The sequence below is a fragment of the Lithobates pipiens genome, unplaced genomic scaffold (genome assembly GCF_037356315.1).
Source record: "Lithobates pipiens isolate NorthernLeopardFrog02 unplaced genomic scaffold, aLitPip1_a1.2 Scaffold_16, whole genome shotgun sequence".
NCBI classification, from domain to species: domain Eukaryota; kingdom Metazoa; phylum Chordata; class Amphibia; order Anura; family Ranidae; genus Lithobates; species Lithobates pipiens.
The window spans coordinates 430,290,320-430,315,769 of NW_027507748.1; the positions used below are offsets into that span (position 1 = coordinate 430,290,320).

General features: G+C 45.1%; 1 protein-coding gene across 1 annotated transcript; it reads left to right on the forward strand.

The window, feature by feature from the left end:
- Positions 1-24,509, forward strand: XK (X-linked Kx blood group antigen, Kell and VPS13A binding protein). Its single transcript, XM_077482580.1, has 3 exons — positions 1-315; positions 19,387-19,649; positions 21,918-24,509. The coding sequence occupies exons 1-3, from the start codon at positions 71-73 to the stop codon at positions 22,745-22,747; spliced, it is 1,338 nt and encodes a 445-aa protein (XP_077338706.1). The 5' UTR covers positions 1-70; the 3' UTR covers positions 22,748-24,509.
- Positions 24,510-25,450: the final 941 nt, after the last annotated feature.

Sequence of the window (25,450 nt, forward strand, 5' to 3'; positions counted from 1 at the left end):
GCTCAGTGACACAGCCCTATTGGAGCAGCGGCTGGTGCAGCATTGCAAGTGCACACACTGATAAACCAGTATGAAATTCCCTGGCTCAGTGCTGGTGTCAGTCTTTCTGTTTGTGGCAGAGACAGTGACCGCCTTGTACATAAGCAGCACATACAGATCGGCCGGAGACAAGATCTGGCAATCCCTGACCCTCCTCTTCTCCCTCCTGCCCTGTGTGCTGGTGCAGATAAATCTCATCTTCATTCACAGGGACCTGAGCAGGGACAGACCGCTGGTGCTGCTGCTGCATCTACTGCAGCTGGGACCTTTAGTCAGGTGAGGAGGGGGGGCATGGCAGGCATCAGGGTGGATCATGGTTTTGGCCTCTACTATAGGACCACATATAAATCACATGACTGATTGATACACACTTTGTTATATCCTATCAGTAATATAAAGTACCACTGACTTGGCTTTCTTACACATGCTTTTATTTATAGCCTACCCTATTGCAGCTGGTAGCATTACACCCGTATTAGGCTTAGACTTTGTGGGCATTGATAATATGTACATTGCTGCACTAAAATAACTCAACACAATTGGTGACATGATAAAGGCGTGGGTGGGTTGTTTGTCTGGGCTACACCGGAAAGAAGCATTTGTGGCATAATTTGGTTTGCTTGGGTAATTGGGATAAAGAATGTCAGGCTATGACATGGAATTGGACAGATCTATCTATCTATCTATCTATCTATCTATCTATCTATCTATCTATCTATCTATCTATCTATCTATCTATCTATCTATCTATCTGTCTGTCTATCTGTTCTATCCATTGGACTAAATGTTAATTGATTCATTCTAACCAATATGAAGCACTATATATTGATTAAATGAGAGCTCTCTAGTCATTTTTGTGAATGCAATTTTCCTAAATGTTATTGCTTTATTGTGCTTTATTATAGGGGCTGGTGCATAAAATGTATGCTAATATTAACCTTTGTGATTTTGTCTTTTTTCGTTGCCCCTACTAGTATCCTTGTTTCACTTAGACCTGAACTGCAGGAAGAGGTAGTTGGAAACAAAGGGGCAACAAGAAAACTTTCCAAAGGCATACTTTTCATACATCAGCCCCTAAGTCGCTTTAAAGGGGTTGTAAATGTTTGTTTTTTATTTTCTAAATAGGTTCCTTTAAACTAGTACATTGTTGGTTCACTTAACTTTTCCTTTGATTTAGCTTTTAAATGTTTTTTTTCTTTGTTTGAATTTCTCACTTCCTGTTCCTCCTCAGTAAGCTGTTCTGGCTGACTAAACACCGCTCGGATGATGGCGTGAAGTTTACTGAGGAGAAAAAGGAAGTGAGAAATTCAGACAAAGAAAGACAACAATGCACTAGCTTAAAGGAACCTATTTAGAAAATAAAAAACAAAGCTTTAGGCCCCTTTCACACTACCGTTCTGTTCAGGCCTGCCTGTCATTTTTTTAGGCAGACCTGAACGGATGCTCCATAGAGCTCTATGGAGCGTCGGATGTCAGCGGTGACATGTCCGCTGACATCCAACCAGCTCCGATCCAAAAAAGTGTGACGGAGGAAAAAGCTATTTTTCCATCCGTCATCGGATCGGGTGACGACGGACACTGCGGTCCGTCGTTACCCGATCTCCCATAGGGGAGAGCGGCGCTGTGACAGGTCCGTCCCTGCGCAGTGTGCAAAGGCGGACCTGTCATCTTCCTGCTCAGTGGAGATCGCTCCGGCGATCCCTACTGAGCAAGCGGATATCCACGGGGTGGATCATCGCTGATCCGCCCCGTGTGAAAGGACCCTTACAATCCCTTGTGTATGAAAAAATCAGATTATTTTTTCAGTAGGAATAGTGTTTCTTCCACATATAAAGTAAATAATGAGAAATATCTGCATGGCTGTATTATATTAAGGCACATCCTCCTCCCCCCCCTGCCCTAACATAATGGAAGTGTTATTTTTTTTCAGGGAATGGGTAACTTTTTTCGACAGGTACCCAGTTAATATAGCATTTTGAAACATAGTACACTCATAGTTGTATCTCATCCATGTAATTGGCTCATCTGAGCCTTCAAGGATGTACAACCACCAGGGGTATCACAGTGACAGGCATATGTTGCACAAGTTATGAGAAATGTTAGCCATATGCTTTAACAACTGTAACCAAGCTAAGCAAGCCGTATGCTGATTTAAGCAGTGATTAGGCAGCAGATAATATCACTATTAGTGCTTGTGAGAGTGTTCTGTCAGAGATGTATGTAAAGTCCAGGTGCACACTAATGAACTCTTGTTGTAACTCTGAGAAGCCTAAGTAGCTCAATATGTCATAATCATAATCGTATTCCAACCAAAAGTACTTCATGAATTGTTATTTGAGCAGCGTATAAGGCTCTTGATCTTGCCTAATCGCACTGTGTGTGAACCAAGTCACTGACACATAAATCCAAGTGGTAGAATCTCAGTAATAACGCCAATGTGCGTCTTGACCATGTGTAGGGTCATTGGAGCAATACCTTGAGGGTGCATGTAAAGGAGACTGTTTTGCTGGTCCAGCGTTCCTGGAACTTGCTCCGTTAAAGCAGTTCATCCTTCCAAGCCTACCCAGCTGGGGGATGCTGTCCGTTCAAGTTGCATGAGTGTACGTAGTCAGCGTGAGTCCTCTGCACTTCAGTTCCAGCACATGCCTAATGGGTGTTGCTCTTGCCAATCACTACACTTAGTTACGACACTTGTAATGCTTTTTTGAGGGTCATGGAGAGACCTCAGGGCCCCGTGATGTGGAATTTACGGTTAACGCGTTTCACCCACTTCTGAATCTAGCAGGATTCTTCAGAACTTTAAGGAACACTTCCAGGTAACAATATAATCATTCCCAGACCTAGCTGTTTTAGCCATCAAACATTGTCACAGTGAGAATTCAGAAGATCCCCTTAGTTCATCTTTATTGAATTTTATACCATCTTTACCAACCTGCGGGACTGCAGCCTCTTGCATTTTCTTGTGTGCTTTGTAACCTCCCTTACTTTAAATTATGTACTTGAGTACATTTTTTTTTTTTAAAGGCTTTTTTATTGGTTATATTAGTAACCAATAAAAAATTGGTTGGCTGTGGGAACCAAAGGACACAAGCGCGCTGCTATATCTCCTCCAGATAGTTTCAAAGCAAACCTTAGCAGAAGGAGGTGTGTGGTCCTTGGTATCAAGTCAGCTGCAAAACCCAATCAACTGGCCATTATTATTTATATTAGTAACTGATCTGAATTGCCCTTGAACCTCTTATGCCGCGTACACATGATCGGACTATCCAGCGGACTTGGGCCAGCGGACCAGAGTCCGCCGGACAATCCGCCCGTGTGTGGGTTCCAGCGGACTCCAGCGTGTGTGAGTAAAGTCCATTAATTTTGAACGCGGCTCCAGGTAGACGGAACTAGCGAAGGAAGTGAATGTCGCCGGACTAAGTCCACCGTACTAAGTCTGTCGGATAGTCCGATTGTGTGTACGAGGCATTAGTAACACTCAACATCTAGTTCAATGAGAGCTTATTATATGTGCATTTCACTTTCTTATTATATTTCCACATTATTTTTCCTTATTCGAAACTTCAATGTGATATTTAGCATTTCCTTAGACATTATCATTGCTTGGCAATGAGCACACAGTCTGTCACTTCACTTTCCTTTATATAAGCGTGTGAAATTTAAAAAACACATTTTGAAATAATGAATACAAGTTAAAAAGTAGTGATAGAATAAATGGAAATGGGTAAAATAAACTCTACTGATTGGCCCATCTAAGGTGAGGATTTAAAGCGGAGCTCCTTCCTTCTCTTTTTATTAAAGACCAAAATCAATGAGATAAATATAGGAAACACATAACAGTTCTTATTGCTATTTGCCTGATTAAATTTTATGTTCCTGAATTCCGTTGCTCTATCCACTATTTTAAAATGCAATGATATCAGTGGCCGGCTTCTTCTTCCTGGTTCTCTTGGACAATCCGCCTTTGACAATTGTGCCAGCTGTGCAGAAAAAAAATGAATGTACAACTTCCTGAGATCTTGCAAGATTTAGCAAAATTTGAGATTTTTGCAAACAGTACATTGATATTCTTTTTTCTCCCAAGATCTTGCAGATTAAGGTCTTGTGTACCTGGGTACAACTGAAATTCTAGTTTTTTCGTTATGCCCAAGAAGCCCAGATGCTGTGTATAGCTGTACATAGACATGAATGTATAGCATATGGGCATATTCCTTGAAAATTGAAAATCTGCATTTTGGACTACATCTATACACTATATGCAGATGTGTATGAGTACACCTGAGTACAGCTGTGTTCATTCATGTCTATCGGTGGCTGTACACAGCATCTGGGCTTCCCGGGCACAGAAAAAAAATTGAGTTTTATGCTGTACTCCCTTAATGCACCAATGTGCATGGAGCCTTACTTTTAAGAGCTTCCTAAAAGTAGGCAGTTGGGAGGCATTGGCTACATCACCGGTGCCTTGGTGGGAGTTGGAAGTGCTGAAAAAGACAGTACATTTTCCTAAATGACATAAATGAGGTTATATGTATATGAATATAATGTGTTTACTAATGAGCATCCTGAGAGGCATGCAGATGTGCTTTTTACGCTTTGGAGGGAAAAGGTCCACTTTTATATGTGTATATTTTTATCATTATTTATTAATGTTTTATAGTGCTGTCCAGACAACATTGTAATCCAATTAGGCAGATTTTTGTGCTGCAACAAGGGGCTAAAACAGACCTGTGGTTTTCAAAGAGCTGATTCAGTGCAATACTAAGCATATTTCTTTCACTTTACTAAGTGTAAAGCTCCCCTGACCTGCTAAATGCAACTTTATAAGGATCCCACAGTGCTGAGGCGTGAGCAGCTCTATTGCCAAACTTGTGCAGGAATTTAAATGTACTTTCCTAAATTGTGTTACCTCCCTCCAATATTCCTGAACCTGAAAAAGTCTGGCACTTGTAGACTCAGAGTCAGGGACCACCCTGGTTAGATACCCTGAATATCTACCTGGCCCTGTTGAGTGTTGGGGTCCAGGCCCCAAACAACTGAGTGGTTGAGTTAGTCCAGAGGTCGAGTGATTTCACTCAACCCTAGCTGTCCCTGCAATGTCCGACTCTGATAAGAGGGATGAGAGGTCCTACAGGAATAGATATATTCAGTCACTATCCTACCATGTTGAAACAGGGTACTAGATATGTTGTTAGTTAATAATTTTAACTGTAGTTAGATGTGTTTAGTTTTGAGATACACTGTGAGTTGTACCCTGTTATGCACAGGGCTATGGCTGGGGTATGCCCCAACGGCTCTGTTTTATACCTCCACAGTGAAATTTTTCAATAAAAAAAAGTACTTTCCTAAGAGTGAATGTTCGCTTAAGGTAATCTCCAGGAATGTACCATAGTTACTCCGACTTTGGTAGCTTTTCCCTTTATGTCCTTAAATGAAACCTTTTATACAGCAGGGAGAAAGGAAATTGAGTCACTTCTTTGATTCATTCAGATGTCTATGTATATTTTTTCCAGAAATCAATTAAACAACACCACCTGTTCGGCACAAGTATTACATATTAAAAATTCACGTGCAGTATTTCATATTTCCCTAACTAAAAGTATTGTGATATTTTTTTTGACCTACACATAAATAAAGGGAAAAACAAATCATATAATGTAATGGTTAAGGTTTAGAACACCTGTCTGATTTTTTCTTTCTGAACCTTTAGAAAAGTAATGGGAGCACCATAAATCTTTTGTAGAGTTTAGGAAAGTATGTTTAATAGTGATGGCCGAACGGTTCGCCCGGCGGTCGTTTCGCGGCGAATTTCCGACTTTCGCCGTCCGCGGGTTCGAACGCCTTTTTCCGTCGTTCGCCCCGGCGGACTTACGTGTTTAATGTATACAAGAACTTTAACCTTTCGTGACACGTTTATCATGTGTTACAGGACAACCAATTGAGACATGACAGCTCATGGACACTTGGACATTCCCCCTAACCTATAAATACACCCGATCCGGTGGCCATTTTACATTCTTTCTTCTGTCACTGTAGGGAAAGGATCCTGTGTGGAGTAGGGACAGAGAAAACGCTAGCTATTTGGTACACAAAAGTTCTTTTCAGGACTGGTATAGGTGTTAGGTCAGCAGCCTGAGTTTCTTTTGTCAGTTTAGATAAAGGGACAGAGCGCTGTATGCTGCTATTTTAGGGACAGCTCAGCCAGATTAGTCTTTCTTCATCATCATCATCATCATCATCATTAGCTGTTACTATCAGGTCCACAAAAGAGCTGTTCCAGCTAATCGTTCCAGCCTACTCTTTTTTGCCAATTTGTATAGGGACAGGCAGGAAGCAGTGTTGTCAGGCAGTGAGGATAATTTTAAAGACTTGCTGTTACTATTAGTTCCACAAAGGTTCTTTTCAGGACTGGTATCAGTGGTACGGTAATAGGCTTGTACACGTATAATATTCTTTCTTCCAAATATAGAAAGAATATTATACTTGACTGCTGCCCTTCTGCTGCAGTCTGCTAATCATTCACAACTCACTTGTTCCACAAAAGTTCTTATAAGGACTGGTAACTTGGTCTGTCTAGGGTGCTACGGTACATAGGCTTGGGTGCGGTACAGTCTGCTGTTCTGTAAGGACCGCTATCGGTCCACAATAGATAGGGTTGCCGTGCACTACTGCTGACCGCTGCCCTATACTGCAGCAGTCCTTCAGCGGTATAGGGACTGACGCACAGTCTGCTAAACACTAATACACAACCTGCTTGGTCCACAAAAGTTCTTATAAGGACTGGTAACTTGGTATAGGGTGCTACGGTACATAGGCCTGAGTGCGTTACAGTCTGCTGTTCTGTAAGGACCGCTATCGGTCCACAATACATAGGGTTGCCGTGCACTACTGCTGACCGCTGCCCTATACTGCAGCAGTCCTTCATTGGTATAGGGACTGACGTACAGTCTGCTAATCACTAACACACAACCTGCTTGGTCCACAAAAGTTCTTATAAGGACTGGTAACTTGGTATAGGGTGCTACGGTACATAGGCCTGAGTGCGTTACAGTCTGCTGTTCTGTAAGGACCGCTATCGGTCCACAATACATAGGGTTGCCGTGCACTACTGCTGACCGCTGCCCTATACTGCAGCAGTCCTTCATTGGTATAGGGACTGACGTACAGTCTGCTAATCACTAACACACAACCTGCTTGGTCCACAAAAGTTCTTATAAGGACTGGTAACTTGGTATAGGGTGCTACGGTACATAGGCCTGAGTGCGTTACAGTCTGCTGTTCTGTAAGGACCGCTATCGGTCCACAATACATAGGGTTGCCGTGCACTACTGCTGACCGCTGCCCTATACTGCAGCAGTCCTTCATTGGTATAGGGACTGACGTACAGTCTGCTAATCACTAACACACAACCTGCTTGGTCCACAAAAGTTCTTATAAGGACTGGTAACTTGGTATAGGGTGCTACGGTACATAGGCCTGAGTGCGTTACAGTCTGCTGTTCTGTAAGGACCGCTATCGGTCCACAATACATAGGGTTGCCGTGCACTACTGCTGACCGCTGCCCTATACTGCAGCAGTCCTTCAGCGGTATAGGGACTGACGCACAGTCTGCTAAACACTAATACACAACCTGCTTGGTCCACAAAAGTTCTTATAAGGACTGGTAACTTGGTATAGGGTGCTACGGTACATAGGCCTGAGTGCGTTACAGTCTGCTGTTCTGTAAGGACCGCTATCGGTCCACAATACATAGGGTTGCCGTGCACTACTGCTGACCGCTGCCCTATACTGCAGCAGTCCTTCATTGGTATAGGGACTGACGTACAGTCTGCTAATCACTAACACACAACCTGCTTGGTCCACAAAAGTTCTTATAAGGACTGGTAACTTGGTATAGGGTGCTACGGTACATAGGCCTGAGTGCGTTACAGTCTGCTGTTCTGTAAGGACCGCTATCGGTCCACAATACATAGGGTTGCCGTGCACTACTGCTGACCGCTGCCCTATACTGCAGCAGTCCTTCAGCGGTATAGGGACTGACGCACAGTCTGCTAAACACTAACACACAACCTGCTTGGTCCACAAAAGTTCTTATAAGGACTGGTAACTTGGTATAGGGTGCTACGGTACATAGGCCTGAGTGCGTTACAGTCTGCTGTTCTGTAAGGACCGCTATCGGTCCACAATACATAGGGTTGCCGTGCACTACTGCTGACCGCTGCCCTATACTGCAGCAGTCCTTCAGCGGTATAGGGACTGACGCACAGTCTGCTAAACACTAATACACAACCTGCTTGGTCCACAAAAGTTCTTATAAGGACTGGTAACTTGGTATAGGGTGCTACGGTACATAGGCCTGAGTGCGTTACAGTCTGCTGTTCTGTAAGGACCGCTATCGGTCCACAATACATAGGGTTGCCGTGCACTACTGCTGACCGCTGCCCTATACTGCAGCAGTCCTTCATTGGTATAGGGACTGACGTACAGTCTGCTAATCACTAACACACAACCTGCTTGGTCCACAAAAGTTCTTATAAGGACTGGTAACTTGGTATAGGGTGCTACGGTACATAGGCCTGAGTGCGTTACAGTCTGCTGTTCTGTAAGGACCGCTATCGGTCCACAATACATAGGGTTGCCGTGCACTACTGCTGACCGCTGCCCTATACTGCAGCAGTCCTTCAGCGGTATAGGGACTGACGCACAGTCTGCTAAACACTAACACACAACCTGCTTGGTCCACAAAAGTTCTTATAAGGACTGGTAACTTGGTATAGGGTGCTACGGTACATAGGCCTGAGTGCGTTACAGTCTGCTGTTCTGTAAGGACCGCTATCGGTCCACAATACATAGGGTTGCCGTGCACTACTGCTGACCGCTGCCCTATACTGCAGCAGTCCTTCATTGGTATAGGGACTGACGTACAGTCTGCTAATCACTAACACACAACCTGCTTGGTCCACAAAAGTTCTTATAAGGACTGGTAACTTGGTATAGGGTGCTACGGTACATAGGCCTGAGTGCGTTACAGTCTGCTGTTCTGTAAGGACCGCTATCGGTCCACAATACATAGGGTTGCCGTGCACTACTGCTGACCGCTGCCCTATACTGCAGCAGTCCTTCATTGGTATAGGGACTGACGTACAGTCTGCTAATCACTAACACACAACCTGCTTGGTCCACAAAAGTTCTTATAAGGACTGGTAACTTGGTATAGGGTGCTACGGTACATAGGCCTGAGTGCGTTACAGTCTGCTGTTCTGTAAGGACCGCTATCGGTCCACAATACATAGGGTTGCCGTGCACTACTGCTGACCGCTGCCCTATACTGCAGCAGTCCTTCAGCGGTATAGGGACTGACGCACAGTCTGCTAAACACTAACACACAACCTGCTTGGTCCACAAAAGTTCTTATAAGGACTGGTAACTTGGTATAGGGTGCTACGGTACATAGGCCTGAGTGCGTTACAGTCTGCTGTTCTGTAAGGACCGCTATCGGTCCACAATACATAGGGTTGCCGTGCACTACTGCTGACCGCTGCCCTATACTGCAGCAGTCCTTCATTGGTATAGGGACTGACGTACAGTCTGCTAATCACTAACACACAACCTGCTTGGTCCACAAAAGTTCTTATAAGGACTGGTAACTTGGTATAGGGTGCTACGGTACATAGGCCTGAGTGCGTTACAGTCTGCTGTTCTGTAAGGACCGCTATCGGTCCACAATACATAGGGTTGCCGTGCACTACTGCTGACCGCTGCCCTATACTGCAGCAGTCCTTCAGCGGTATAGGGACTGACGCACAGTCTGCTAAACACTAACACACAACCTGCTTGGTCCACAAAAGTTCTTATAAGGACTGGTAACTTGGTATAGGGTGCTACGGTACATAGGCCTGAGTGCGTTACAGTCTGCTGTTCTGTAAGGACCGCTATCGGTCCACAATACATAGGGTTGCCGTGCACTACTGCTGACCGCTGCCCTATACTGCAGCAGTCCTTCATTGGTATAGGGACTGACGTACAGTCTGCTAATCACTAACACACAACCTGCTTGGTCCACAAAAGTTCTTATAAGGACTGGTAACTTGGTATAGGGTGCTACGGTACATAGGCCTGAGTGCGTTACAGTCTGCTGTTCTGTAAGGACCGCTATCGGTCCACAATACATAGGGTTGCCGTGCACTACTGCTGACCGCTGCCCTATACTGCAGCAGTCCTTCAGCGGTATAGGGACTGACGCACAGTCTGCTAAACACTAACACACAACCTGCTTGGTCCACAAAAGTTCTTATAAGGACTGGTAACTTGGTATAGGGTGCTACGGTACATAGGCCTGAGTGCGTTACAGTCTGCTGTTCTGTAAGGACCGCTATCGGTCCACAATACATAGGGTTGCCGTGCACTACTGCTGACCGCTGCCCTATACTGCAGCAGTCCTTCATTGGTATAGGGACTGACGTACAGTCTGCTAATCACTAACACACAACCTGCTTGGTCCACAAAAGTTCTTATAAGGACTGGTAACTTGGTATAGGGTGCTACGGTACATAGGCCTGAGTGCGTTACAGTCTGCTGTTCTGTAAGGACCGCTATCGGTCCACAATACATAGGGTTGCCGTGCACTACTGCTGACCGCTGCCCTATACTGCAGCAGTCCTTCAGCGGTATAGGGACTGACGCACAGTCTGCTAAACACTAACACACAACCTGCTTGGTCCACAAAAGTTCTTATAAGGACTGGTAACTTGGTATAGGGTGCTACGGTACATAGGCCTGAGTGCAGTACAGTCTGCTGTTCTGTAAGGACCGCTATCGGTCCACAATACATAGGGTTGCCGTGCACTACTGCTGACCGCTGCCCTATACTGCAGCAGTCCTTCATTGGTATAGGGACTGACGTACAGTCTGCTAATCACTAACACACAACCTGCTTGGTCCACAAAAGTTCTTATAAGGACTGGTAACTTGGTATAGGGTGCTACGGTACATAGGCCTGAGTGCGTTACAGTCTGCTGTTCTGTAAGGACCGCTATCGGTCCACAATACATAGGGTTGCCGTGCACTACTGCTGACCGCTGCCCTATACTGCAGCAGTCCTTCAGCGGTATAGGGACTGACGCACAGTCTGCTAAACACTAACACACAACCTGCTTGGTCCACAAAAGTTCTTATAAGGACTGGTAACTTGGTATAGGGTGCTACGGTACATAGGCCTGAGTGCAGTACAGTCTGCTGTTCTGTAAGGACCGCTATCGGTCCACAATACATAGGGTTGCCGTGCACTACTGCTGACCGCTGCCCTATACTGCAGCAGTCCTTCATTGGTATAGGGACTGACGTACAGTCTGCTAATCACTAACACACAACCTGCTTGGTCCACAAAAGTTCTTATAAGGACTGGTAACTTGGTATAGGGTGCTACGGTACATAGGCCTGAGTGCGTTACAGTCTGCTGTTCTGTAAGGACCGCTATCGGTCCACAATACATAGGGTTGCCGTGCACTACTGCTGACCGCTGCCCTATACTGCAGCAGTCCTTCAGCGGTATAGGGACTGACGCACAGTCTGCTAAACACTAACACACAACCTGCTTGGTCCACAAAAGTTCTTATAAGGACTGGTAACTTGGTATAGGGTGCTACGGTACATAGGCCTGAGTGCAGTACAGTCTGCTGTTCTGTAAGGACCGCTATCGGTCCACAATACATAGGGTTGCCGTGCACTACTGCTGACCGCTGCCCTATACTGCAGCAGTCCTTCATTGGTATAGGGACTGACGTACAGTCTGCTAATCACTAACACACAACCTGCTTGGTCCACAAAAGTTCTTATAAGGACTGGTAACTTGGTATAGGGTGCTACGGTACATAGGCCTGAGTGCGTTACAGTCTGCTGTTCTGTAAGGACCGCTATCGGTCCACAATACATAGGGTTGCCGTGCACTACTGCTGACCGCTGCCCTATACTGCAGCAGTCCTTCAGCGGTATAGGGACTGACGCACAGTCTGCTAAACACTAACACACAACCTGCTTGGTCCACAAAAGTTCTTATAAGGACTGGTAACTTGGTATAGGGTGCTACGGTACATAGGCCTGAGTGCAGTACAGTCTGCTGTTCTGTAAGGACCGCTATCGGTCCACAATACATAGGGTTGCCGTGCACTACTGCTGACCGCTGCCCTATACTGCAGCAGTCCTTCATTGGTATAGGGACTGACGTACAGTCTGCTAATCACTAACACACAACCTGCTTGGTCCACAAAAGTTCTTATAAGGACTGGTAACTTGGTATAGGGTGCTACGGTACATAGGCCTGAGTGCGTTACAGTCTGCTGTTCTGTAAGGACCGCTATCGGTCCACAATACATAGGGTTGCCGTGCACTACTGCTGACCGCTGCCCTATACTGCAGCAGTCCTTCATTGGTATAGGGACTGACGTACAGTCTGCTAATCACTAACACACAACCTGCTTGGTCCACAAAAGTTCTTATAAGGACTGGTAACTTGGTATAGGGTGCTACGGTACATAGGCCTGAGTGCAGTACAGTCTGCTGTTCTGTAAGGACCGCTATCGGTCCACAATACATAGGGTTGCCGTGCACTACTGCTGACCGCTGCCCTATACTGCAGCAGTCCTTCATTGGTATAGGGACTGACGTACAGTCTGCTAATCACTAACACACAACCTGCTTGGTCCACAAAAGTTTTTATAAGGACTGGTAACTTGGTATAGGGTGCTACGGTACATAGGCCTGAGTGCAGTACAGTCTGCTGTTCTGTAAGGACCGCTATCGGTCCACAATACATAGGGTTGACGTGCACTACTGCTGACCGCTGCCCTATACTGCAGCAGTCCTTCAGCGGTATAGGGACTAAGAGTTTTGTCACAGGGTGATTTAAAAAATGACAGGCAGAGGAAGAGGCAGGCCCTTCCGCAGGGGTGGTAGGGGTAGGGCAGGAGCAACAGCCTTGAGCCAAAGTGGGAAGTTGCAGAAGGTGCGTTCAATTACTTTAAAGGACGCACCAGACTTGGTTGAGTGGCTCACTCAGCCTTATTCTTCTGCACCCTCCTCATCCTCTCGATCTGCACCCTCTTCTTCACTCTCTGCTATGTGCACCCCCAAAGACACTACCACCAACAACACGACCACCACCACCACCACCACATACCTTCCGCTTGAGTCACTGGAATTATTTTCCGATCCATATCAAGAGGACATTTCTGATGCGCAGCCACTCTTGGTATTGGATCAGGAAGAGGAGGCAGCAACAAGCGCTACTCAGCAGTCTGACGCCAGTACCCAGATCAGCCCAAGGAGGAGGTTGGTCCCCGGTGTTGCTGCCTACTCTACTTATAGCGGTGGGGAAGGTGACGTTGATGATGACGTGTCTAGTGATGTCACGTGGGTGCCCACAAGAGAGGAAGAGGAGGGGAGTTCAGAGGGAGATATGGACCAGCAGATAGGGAGGAGAAGCAGCAATGACTTACATTGCACAGCAGGGACAAAGCAGACTGCAAATGTATCAGGAGCGAGTCATCGACCATGTACGGTCACATCTGGCGCTCCCAGGACACCGGCACATGGCTCCGCAGTGTGGGCTTTTTTTAACGTGTCCGCTGCTGACAATAGCGTTGCCATCTGCAATCTTTGCAGTCAACGCGTTAGTCGCGGTAAGCCCAATACTCACCTAGGGACGACCGCCTTAAGAAGGCACATGAGCAGCCATCACCGAGCCCAGTGGGAGCAACGGAACACACAAAGCCACACTGCAGGCTCTCACCGTCCAGCCTCGTCTTCTACTTCTCCTTCTCCTCTCTCCTCACAATTGTCCTCCACTCCACCTTCCATCACGCCAAGCTCACATTTTTCTGCAAAAAGGCAGGCTTCCGTGGGCCTAATGTTTGAGCGTAAAAAAATGATGACGCCGGATAACCCTCTTGCCCAACGGTTGGCGGCTGGCTTGTCAGAACTCATAGCCCGCCAACTACTGCCATATAAACTGGTGGACTCGGAGGCCTTTCGCAAATTTGTGGCCATTGGAACACCACAATGGAAGGTCCCAGGAAGGAAGTATTTCTCAGAGAAGGGCATCCCAGAGCTATATGGCCATGTTCAGCGGCAAGTGAATGTATCTCTGGCACACAGTGTCGGTGCCAAGATACATCTGACCACAGACACGTGGTCTAGCAAACACGGGCAGGGAAGGTATATCAGTTTTACTGCCCACTGGGTGAACCTTCTGACGGCCGTCAAGCATGTAACCCGTGGCACCCGTGTAGATTTGGTTTTACCGCCACGGATTGCATGCAGGCCTGACTCTTCTTCTCCTCCTCCTACTCCATCCTCCTCCCTCTCCTCCTCAGCTGCCTCCTCCTTTTCCGCTGCTAGCGTCTCTTCCACTGCACCGCCCAAGCTCCCCAGAACCTATTCCACATGCCAGGTGAGACGTTGCCATGCCGTGCTGCGTCTGTTGTGCCTGGAAGCAAAGAGCCACACTGGCCCGGCACTCCTTTCAGCTTTGCGTTCACAGGCAGATGAGTGGCTAACACCGCTCAATTTGACAGTTGGTAAAGTGGTGTGTGACAACGGTGCCAATCTGCTTAGCGCATTGAAACAGGGCAAAATCACGCACGTGCCGTGCATGGCACACGTCTTAAACTTGGTCGTGCAGCGATTCCTTGTCAAATACCCTGGGGTCCAGGACATCTTGCGGCAGGCAAGGAAAATCTCGGCCCATTTCAGAAGATCTTACACGGCCATGGCTCGCCTTGCTGACATTCAGCGGCGACACCATCTGCCGGTCAGACGTCTTATTTGCGATTGCCCGACGCGATGGAACTCAACCTTCTATATGCTTGATAGGCTGCTCCAGCAGAAACGTGCAGTTAACGTCTACCTGTATGAACTCTGCGAAAGAAACGGTTCTGGGGAGCTGGGTTTTTTTTCACCGCGCCAGTGGCTGCTCATGCGCGACACATGCAGACTTCTGCGGCCATTTGAGGAGATCACCAAACTGGTCAGTCGCAGCCATGGCGCCATCAGTGACATGGTACCTTATGCCTTCTTTCTGGAGCGTGCATTGCGTCGTGTCATTGATCAGGCTGTGGAGGAGCAGGAGCGGGAAGATGAGGAAGTCGCAATGCTGGATGAATTCCCAGGGGGGGCTACTCTATCTGAGACAAGTCAACAACAGGAGTCTGATGAGGAGTCAGAGGAGGATGGTGCCGGGGCGGATGAGCAGGAGCAAGAAGAGCATGCTTTAAACCTTTCTGGGATCCCTGTTGTGCGAGGATGGGGAGAGGAGAATGAAGAGGACGACATTATCCTGGATGATGAGCAGGAGCCAGGCCACCACACCGCTTCCACTTTAGTGCAAATGGGGGCCTTCATGCTCCAGTGTTTTAATAGGGACCCCCGTATAAAAAGCATGAGGGTCAAGGACCAGTACTGGGTGGCAACGTACTTAGACCCCCGGTACAAACACAAAATGGCGGAAATGTTACCGCCGTCGCAGAGGGCTGTCAGAATGCAGCACTTCCAGGCCTTGCTTCGAGAAATGCTGCATTCTGCTTTTGCGTGCGCTGGCAGAGGAGCAATTCCCACTCCCAGAGAAGGATTTGCGGGTACCAATCCAACAGCGCCTGCAAGAAGAGGCCGGTTTGAAGATGTGTTGGTGACTTCGGATATGAGGTCATTCTTTCAGCCGACCCATCGACAGGTGTCATCCGGATCCAGCATCAGGGAACGCCTAGACCGTCAGGTGTCCGACTACATTGGGTTAACGGCCGATGTGGACGCTCTGAGGAGTGATGAACCCCTAGACTACTGGGTGGGCAGGCTTGACCTCTGGCCAGAGCTTGCCCAATTTGCAATCGAACTGTTGGCTTGCCCCTCATCCAGTGTCCTGTCCGAAAGGACGTTCAGCGCAGCAGGGGGGATTGTGACCGATAAGCGTACTCGCCTAGCTCACCACAGTGTTAACTACCTCACATTTCTAAAAATGAATGAGGCATGGATCTCGGAGGAATTCAACACATGTGATCAGTAGACCATGTATATGTCTATAAACAATTTTTGGAATCAAGCACACAGACCTTCTTAATTCATTTGGCTCACTTCCCTGACCCAAAAAAGCACACCGTACTATATGCCCCTACCCTCCTCTTTGAAGAGGTTGAGCGGTGTCATATTTCTACTGGGGCTGCTTATTATGAGGGGTTCCCACCATCCCTGTGCTGTGCTGACTTCCTCCTGGGTGTTCTTATTATGAGGGGCTCCCACCATCCCTGTGCTGTGCTGACTTCCTCCTGGGGGTTCTTATTATGAGGGGATCACACCATCCCTGTGCTGTGCTGACTTCCTCCTGGGGGTTCTTATTATGAGGGGATCACACCATCCCTGTGCTGTGCTGACTTCCTCCTGGGGCTGCTTACGGTGCTGCTGTCAGCGCTGTATGTCACGGAGCTGCTGTCAGCGCTGTATGTCACGGAGCTGCTGTCAGCGCTGTATGTCACGGAGCTGCTGTCAGCGCTGTATGTCACGGAGCTGCTGTCAGCGCTGTATGTCACGGAGCTGCTGTCAGCGCTGTATGTCACGGAGCTGCTGTCAGCGCTGTATGTCACGGAGCTGCTGTCAGCGCTGTATGTCACGGAGCTGCTGTCAGCGCTGTATGTCACGGAGCTGCTGTCAGCGCTGTATGTCACGGTGCTGCTGTCAGCGCTGTATGTCACGGAGCTGCTGTCAGCGCTGTATGTCACGGAGCTGCTGTCAGTGCTGTATGTCACGGAGCTGCTGTCAGCGCTGTATGTCACGGAGCTGCTGTCAGCGCTGTATGTCACGGAGCTGCTGTCAGCGCTGTATGTCACGGTGCTGCTGTCAGCGCTGTATGTCACGGAGCTGCTGTCAGCGCTGTATGTCACGGAGCTGCTGTCAGCGCTGTATGTCACGGAGCTGCTGTCAGCGCTGTATGTCACGGAGCTGCTGTCAGCGCTGTATGTCACGGAGCTGCTGTCAGCGCTGTATGTCACGGTGCTGCTGTCAGCGCTGTATGTCACGGAGCTGCTGTCAGCGCTGTATGTCACGGAGCTGCTGTCAGCGCTGTATGTCACGGTGCTGCTGTCAGCGCTGTATGTCACGGAGCTGCTGTCAGCGCTGTATGTCACGGTGCTGATGTCAGTGCTCTGTATTACGGTGCTGCTGTCAGTGCTCTGTATCTCCTGCACCCTCTTGTTTGCCTACCCTGGTCCCTGACCTTCCCTCTCCTCCATTGCCTTCATTAGCTCCATAGTCCTGAATTGTCAGAACAATTTCCCAAATAAAAAAAAAATGCTTGTAGTTATCGATCCCAAATTCACCTCATACATGTATTATGCTATTGTCCAGGTGGTGGGACTACGTGCTACCCCCTAATAATTACCACGTGGCCGCAAATTCGACCTAAAGGTTTGCGAAATTCGCCTCCCATTGAAGTCAATGGAGCCCGCGGCGAACGGTCGTTTTCGCGAACGTTTGTGCCCGTTCGCGTTTCGCGTTCGCGAAACGTCCCGTCGGAAGTTCGTCCATCACTAATGTTTAATAATTCTTGATTAACCAATTAGGGATGATTTCAAATATTGTTTGGATGCTATATTCGCTGCTGTGATTTTTTTTTTTTTCCATGATATAATTATTCTGACCTGTCCAAAGCTATTTCAGGAAATATTTATAATTGTATTTTCCCCAGATCACAAAAACGCCCTTGACCACAGTTCTTTCTGTATCAAACTTTGGCCACTCTACATGACGTTTTGATCTATCTTGGCCTGGATAAGAGTGCAGTTGCAATTGTATTAGCCTGTCTTTAAATTGCAATGGCATGGAACTTCAGTAAACAGCAGCATGTGATCATGTGAGCTATATGGAGCAGCATGGGAGCCTATAAGAAAGAACAGTACAAAGCTTTCAGTACAAACACTTATATCCAACAGTTGTCCCTCCACTGCCAACTTGAGTACCTTCCACAATGTCTCCACTTCCTTAGCTAATCTAGTGGAGATTAGGTAGGCCTTACACCTACATGCTACTTGGCCCAGTGTCTAAATGACAGAAATCCAACCATTGTCAGCTGAGGGTTAAAGGACATAGCTGTGCATATGTACATAAAGACCTTTAGATATAACTGGCAGTGCTACTAAAGCTCCACCAGCTTCTCCTACTTGTAGGGTGCCTCACAGGGAGAGAACTTGTTCCTGCTCCCTTCATGCACAGTGAAGGGCAAAAGAAAGCCGTTGCTCTCCAAGATATCCTAAACACAGGTAAGTTTCATATTCAACACACATGGAAATAGTCAGCGCTTGGATCAAACTTAGTGTTAACTGGCTAGCAAGTGGGACATCATAGGGGGATGACAATGGTCAGTGAAATAATTTGAATAATTAAAAAGTAATTAAATTGTCCATAGAGTTTATGTAAAGCACCTGGAGAGGCAGTCCAATGAAAGTAAGAAGCAACTTCTGGAGAGTGGTAAAAAAGCACAGGCGCCAATCTAAGTGCAGTATAAAAGTGATTTTAATTGCACGAATAAGTAGATGTACTCACAAAGGTGAAGTATTAGCAGGCCTGGTATAAAGCAATGTGTCCGTATAGTGGGTACATCTGTAGATCTCCTCGCTGGTGGTTGCCGAAGCTTCCTAAATCTGGAATGCACAGGGAGCCAGGGGATGACGTCACATCCGGGACACGATTGACCAATAGGCAACATGTTTACGTCTCCTTTTTCTGGCCTGAAGCGTTGGCAACCACCAGTGAGGCCCGCTCTGAGCCACCATCGAGGAGACCTACAGATGTACCCACTATATGGACACATTTCTTTATACCATGCCTGATAATACTACACCTTTGTGAGTACTTCTACTTATTCGTGCAATTAAAATCACTTCTATACTGCACTTAGATTGGCGCCTGTGCTTTTTTCCATGTTTTATATTCAAGTGCATGACATGCACCCTTCTGGAATTTCACTTTCTCTAGCAAGTCTCATAGAAACAATGAAGCCCATTTTGTATGAAATGTGTTAGACAGGATTTAGTCTCAGTGGGATGCAAGCTGTGCACTTGAAAAATACGCATACCTGTGCTTGTCTCAGGGTGGGGATGATTTATTTCGTCCTTTGGTTCTGTATTAGCATAGCTAATCCAGTAGGGTTTTAAGCATTACTGGTGGGGATTATTTCAAAAGGCATGGCTGCTTCTAGTTTGATTTTTTTTTCTCTTCTACGTTTTTTTTAAACAAAAATGCAGTAACACTTTAAATGGCGACTGAATATATGTCCTAAAACATAATTTGACCTGCTTTGTTATTCTATAGATGTATTGAAGTTCTCTTCATATACTTCACTGCTGGTAAAGTAGAGGAGCCCTATGTTAGCATCACCAAGAAGAAGCAGCTGCCCAAAGGAGGTTGTAGTGATGAAGTGGAGAAGGAGCTGGGTCAAGCAGAAAGAAAACTATTTACACATAGGTCTGCCTTCAGCCGAGCATCCGTCATCCAAGCTTTCCTGGGATCAGCACCTCAAGTGACCCTTCAGCTATATATATGTGTAATGCAGAGAAATGTTACAACATCATTGTGTGAGTAAACAGTTTTCTTCCAGGAGTTCATGTGCATGAACTCCCCTTGCAATTTTAAATATGTAATGAGACATTAACAGAGGATACCATTGCTAACCTCTCCTTATGAAAATACTATTTGTCTGGCTGTCATTCTGATGTTTTGGCTTCCATGCTGTTTGAGTTCCTGATCAAGAACAACAATAGTAATAAGAAGTTCTGGCACTTTTCTGACACTTACAGTATTTGCTGTATGCTTTTTCCCGGGGACTCAAAAGCATTGAAACAGCCAGGCATCTAACATTTTAAGAAGAAGGCCAGCAATGGCAGCTTATCGGTATCCAAAAAATGTCTAGTATGTTTATAAACTACATAATGTTTTCAAACCTCCAGAATGGTTTAATAGCAACAATGCTTTAAATTAGAAGCAAACATCCTGTATGTATAGCGTTCTTAATGACAGATACTGGAGGCTTCTTCAGCGTTGATATCTCACTTTAAAGCATTTGTTAACCCAAAAAAATAACAATAAAGATCCTGCTCCTTTAAAGCATTTTATACAGCATTGTGCTTGTGCTGTGTCATTTTGCCCTCTGTATAACCTGAAATACCTGGCAGATCCTGACAATTTCTGCCCTCCCCTCTGTACTCTGACCATGGTGTATCATGGCTGCTGAGCCTTGACACCATGGTCAACGTACATGCCTCTGTCAGCCGCAGCCCTGTTCTCTGCTATCCTGTGTCTGCCTCTGTCCCCCTCCCCCTCCCTCCCTGCCTGTCAGCTCTGTGTCACGGCCCGCCCTCCCTCTCCTGTTGCTTAAGTAACTGTTAATGCTTTGCATAATCCTCTTGGTTTCATAAGCCTGTGTCCCCTGTCTCTGTATTTTATTAAACAAAATGCTGTAAATACAGGATTTTAAAGCTCCAGCTCGGCGATCACGTGACCGGCTGGCTCTCTCCTCTCTCCTCCGCTCGTGGAAGAGAAATGTGGTCACGTGATCGCTGAGCGTGCTTTGAAATCCGGTATTTACAGCATTTTTTTTTAAATAAAACACAGAGACAGTGGGATACAAACTTAGGAATCCAAGAGGATTATGCAAAGTCGTGACAGTGGGTTAACAGATTTACTTCTTATAATTATATGCTAGTATGTGATGCATGCTAGCACATTATGCCTTTTCCTTGCAGGGAGAATTTTTTTTATAGTTTACTATCTCTTTAAGAATTTATTTTATAAGAACACCTATGCTTATTTTTTTATCAAAGTAAAAATACTTTGTTATATAAGGTGGTTTACATATACATGTTTTTTAGTAAGTAAGAAATGGGGCACTTGTATGGATTCCAGGAAACCTGTTTTGAGATAAACCTGGAAGGCATAATTATTGACCACTCCTTGTGAAAATGTTAGTCGTCTTGCTCTCAGTCCTGATTGTTTGCGTCAATACTTTAGGGTCATTGACCCATAATAAGTTGAGACATAACTACATGTAAACAGGGTTCAGCCTGGTGTGGCGGGCAGTAAACACACAGAATCCAAGTTAGTTAATAGCAACATATTGTAGAAAGGTGCAACACAATACAGTTAGGACTGGTGGGTAATTACGACCATCCTGAGCCATTTATGAAATGTAATAGCGATCTGTTTAAAGACGTGAGAGATGCATCTGCAACAAAGAGTGGAATGTGGCCTGGCTGGTCCACACCAGAAGGAGAGGCTTCCTGAAGCAAGGTAGATGTAGTCCCTGCACCGTCCCTACTCCTCCACAACCTTTCCCTACCACTAAGCACTGTCCCTGCCAGATCTGCAGTGGGAAGTACAGATTGCACCTGCCTACAATAATCTGATGTTTCTCTGAAATTATTGGACTCCATACAGTCAATTGGAACATATCAAAACCAGTGGGTTAGTATAACATTCAGGCAACTAGCATTTCAAAAGGAGGCCAGCAAGACTTGCATTTTAGGCAAGACAGATTTATCTTGAACCAATAAAATGTTTTCCAATATTATTGCACAAATGTATACAATATCCAAAAGGGTTCATATAAATATTATTTTTATCAGGTTATACAAAATTTGTTAATAAACCCATAATTTATTAAAGCCTTATAGTGTAAATTGAAACATATGTCCATTTGAATTATTTTAGTTGAGGATATTGGTTAGAAAGTATAACTGTTTTTCCTAACCATTAATACTGGAATCTGTCATCATTTATGTGTGCTTTCATAGAAGTAATACATATTATAGATGGAGAAAATTCTAATACCTGTACTTCTATTTCAGGTGTTTTTATGAGCATCTCCTTGCTGTCTATTGTGTATGGAGCAACGCGCTGCAACATTCTGGCCATAAAGATCAAGTACGATGACTATGATATCAGTGTCAAACCAGTCGCTTATATCTGCATATTCCTGTGGAGAAGTTTTGAGATTGCCACTCGAGTGATTGTCCTTGTTCTGTTCAGCTCTGTCCTTCAAATATGGACTTTACCCGTGGTGTTATTGAACTTCATCTTGTTTTTCTTTTACCCATGGATTCTTTTTTGGCAGAGCAAATCTCCCTTTCCTGAAAACATAGAAAAGGCATTGTCCAGGGTTGGCACAACTATGGTTCTCTGTTTCCTTACTTTCCTTTATGCCGGCATCAATATGTTCTGCTGGTCTGCTGTTCAACTCAAACTTAACGACTCAGACCTAATCAATAAGTCCCAAAACTGGTATTGTATGGCTGTTTATTATATGGTGAGGTTCATTGAAAATTCTGCCCTACTTCTGCTGTGGTATATGTATAGAATAGATGTGTATATGTATGTATGTGCCCCACTGGTGGTGCTGCAGCTTATGGTTGCTTATTGTTTGGCAGTTCTGTTCATGCTCATTTTCTACCAGTTTTGCCATCCCTGCAAGAAACTTTTCTCCACAAGTATTTCTCAGGGGCTACTGTCCTGCTTCAAGTTCCTGTGCTACCTTTGTATACCCTCTAAAGCTCCAAACAAAGGAGATAAATTTGGAGCCAAATTGTCTGATAGCTCTGATATGAGCGAGCATATGAGCGGCAAGGCTGTGGAAGTTCAAAATGGAAACCCAGAGCTGGGTGCGTCTTCCAGTCCTTAAGTATGGTCTTGTTGACTTTTATTAATGTCACTATACCTTCATCCTGACAGGATATATATGCATTTTTTTAGCCTTAATGCATGTAAGTTACCTTATGTAGGCATTGCACTCAAGGCAATCTAAAGGAGGTATCTGTTACTGCTAAGGGGCAGGTCTGTTTGATACGTTCCTTAGGCAGATACAGTATGACAGACATATGAAGATGGCTACATTCACAGTAAATGGTAAAAATTCACAAAGCTGTAAACTAGAGTTTAGCTAATTTTATAGATGCTAAGGTGTGCAGTAACTGAAGTATATTAAAAATGGATATGTGCAAGGCATCATCTTGCCATTGCTATGACTAAGGAAAGGGATAAAAGTGATTAAAGGATACACATATTTATACTTATATATATATTATATATACTTGTGTCTTGTAAATTGGGCTTCTGGGAATTTCTGAATGTAGCACATTACTACTCTTTGTTAAAATAAGCCCCCACCCTGTTCCAACAGGCCTGGTTGTATGGCTACATCCTTAGCTGTACTACCTAAAAGGACTAGAATATTGAAGACTATGTAGGGTTTATGCCACTGATAGAGAGTAATGTCCCACTTCATTGATGTCAAGATATTGTTCCTTCTGTGGTTTACAACTGAGGATTTCATGCAGCCACTGGGCCAACCCAATTGAGGTTGTTCCATGGGAACAATATTTCTGCATTTACTGGAGAGATTGCAGGGCACAATGCAATACATGGAGGTATGAGTTTAAAAAAACGGTCTATTAGTCATTTAAACTATTAGAGGTTATCAGCTACTAGAACAGTGGGATAGAATTTTTTTTATCAACTTTCCTTTGTCTAGTACACTATTCTGATCAATCAACTTTCCCCTGCCTGAGGAGGTTCTCTCTAATTTCTCTGCTAATGCTGTGGTCTGGCCAGTCGGAGGTTGAAGCTTGACTGGTTTCACAGCTAGTCCTTTGCGCACATCAAATGCAGGTAAACACTGCCTGAGTGTAAAGGCCTTAGCCAACCCTGTGCTTCAGACAGAATTAGCACATCACTGATAACCACATTTTGCAGCTTCTTGTGTCACCTGTCTGTTTATTAAACTAAGGACATTATCACACTGCTGAGGTCCGCCTTGTGTTCAACTCAGATCTTCTTCCTGTAAACTGCCTGAATATCTTCTACTGTTCCCATTGCCCAAAGTCATACTAGTCAGCATTGTGCAATGCAATAATGCCTGATTAACTCTTAAAACTTCCCATTGTAAGCTATATTCCTGCAATTTTAGGGGGTTACTAGTTTGATATGAAGATATAATTTAGGTAGTTATGCTAGCAGTAAATTACTTCTTATCTGGGCTAGAGAGTTTTTATATTTGCTCCTTATGCATTAGGACTGTTATTTATTTTGAAAAATGAAAGAAATTTACCAAATTCATGTAGATATTGATTATTTATAAATATTAATACTAATACTAATATTATTGATGTAAATATTTCCTAATTTATTATTCATTAATGCAGTTACAAAGAGAAACTATTCACATCAAATATGGTTTTGACTAACTAGATCAAGACTGAACATTAGCCATCTCTTTAATGTTGGCAAAACCTATGCATATCAGTTGTCCTACATTACATTTATACACTAATCCAATGCTCATTTGTGATGTATTCTTTACACAGCAAATATTTTTTTTTTTCAATGTCGTTTTAGGCAATCCTGGTGGATCAGTAAAACTGCTAAAATAAAGTTACTAGCACTAACTTGTTTCAGTGTCCTCTTCCCCCATAGCATACACTTTCCTTACAACATCCCAGCATGACTTATGCAGCGTACACACGATCAGACTATCCAGTGAACTTAGCCGATCGTGTGTGGGCACCAGCAGGCTTTTTCTTCCCAAAAGTCTGGCGGACTTAGAAATAAGACTTGCTTCAAAATTGTCCGCTGGACTCGGCTTTTAGCGGACAATCCATTCATCTGTGTGCTAGTCCGGTGGACTAAAACCGACGCTAGGGCAGCTATTGGCTACTTCCTTATACTACGTCATCATGTTCGAATCCGCCGGAATTTTGGAGTGATCGTGTGTGGCGAAGTTCGTTCGCTTCAAAGTCCGGCAGACCTCAGCTGCAAAGTCTGGCAGACAATCCGCCGGACTAAGTCTGCCTGATAGTCCGATCGTGTGTATGCAGCATAACCTCTTGGCAGGCCCGGGCATTCCCATGTGGGGGGTGTTCTAATGCCAATTCTGGCAGATAAGGACTTCTGATGTTACTTTGACTTGTCTGCTGTACATCCATATTTAGGCCAGGTCAAGGAAACTATCATTTTCTGAAGGAGTCTATCATATTTTTATTCTATTATTGGAAGGAAACACAAACCATGCTGTGCCTATGTCTGTCTCTGACATTGCCCACTTTTATGTAGGAAAACAATCTCCTTTTTTAGTTTTTACACATGTGCCTGACTGTTAGTATCTGTAACACCTCCTAAACAGTATTTTGTACAGAAAATGTATTAATTCTAAAAGAAATTATGGATTTAGAGTGCTTAGTGGAGTTTTTCTTTGAAAAGCTGCCATGCTAGAGTATATTGAAATAAGTCAATGATGTTCATTTTAAGCTATCTGATGATGGTGTAGTATGGAGGTATAGGCTCTTTTGCTCCAACAATTAGGTCCAACTTATGGGGCACAATCATGTGC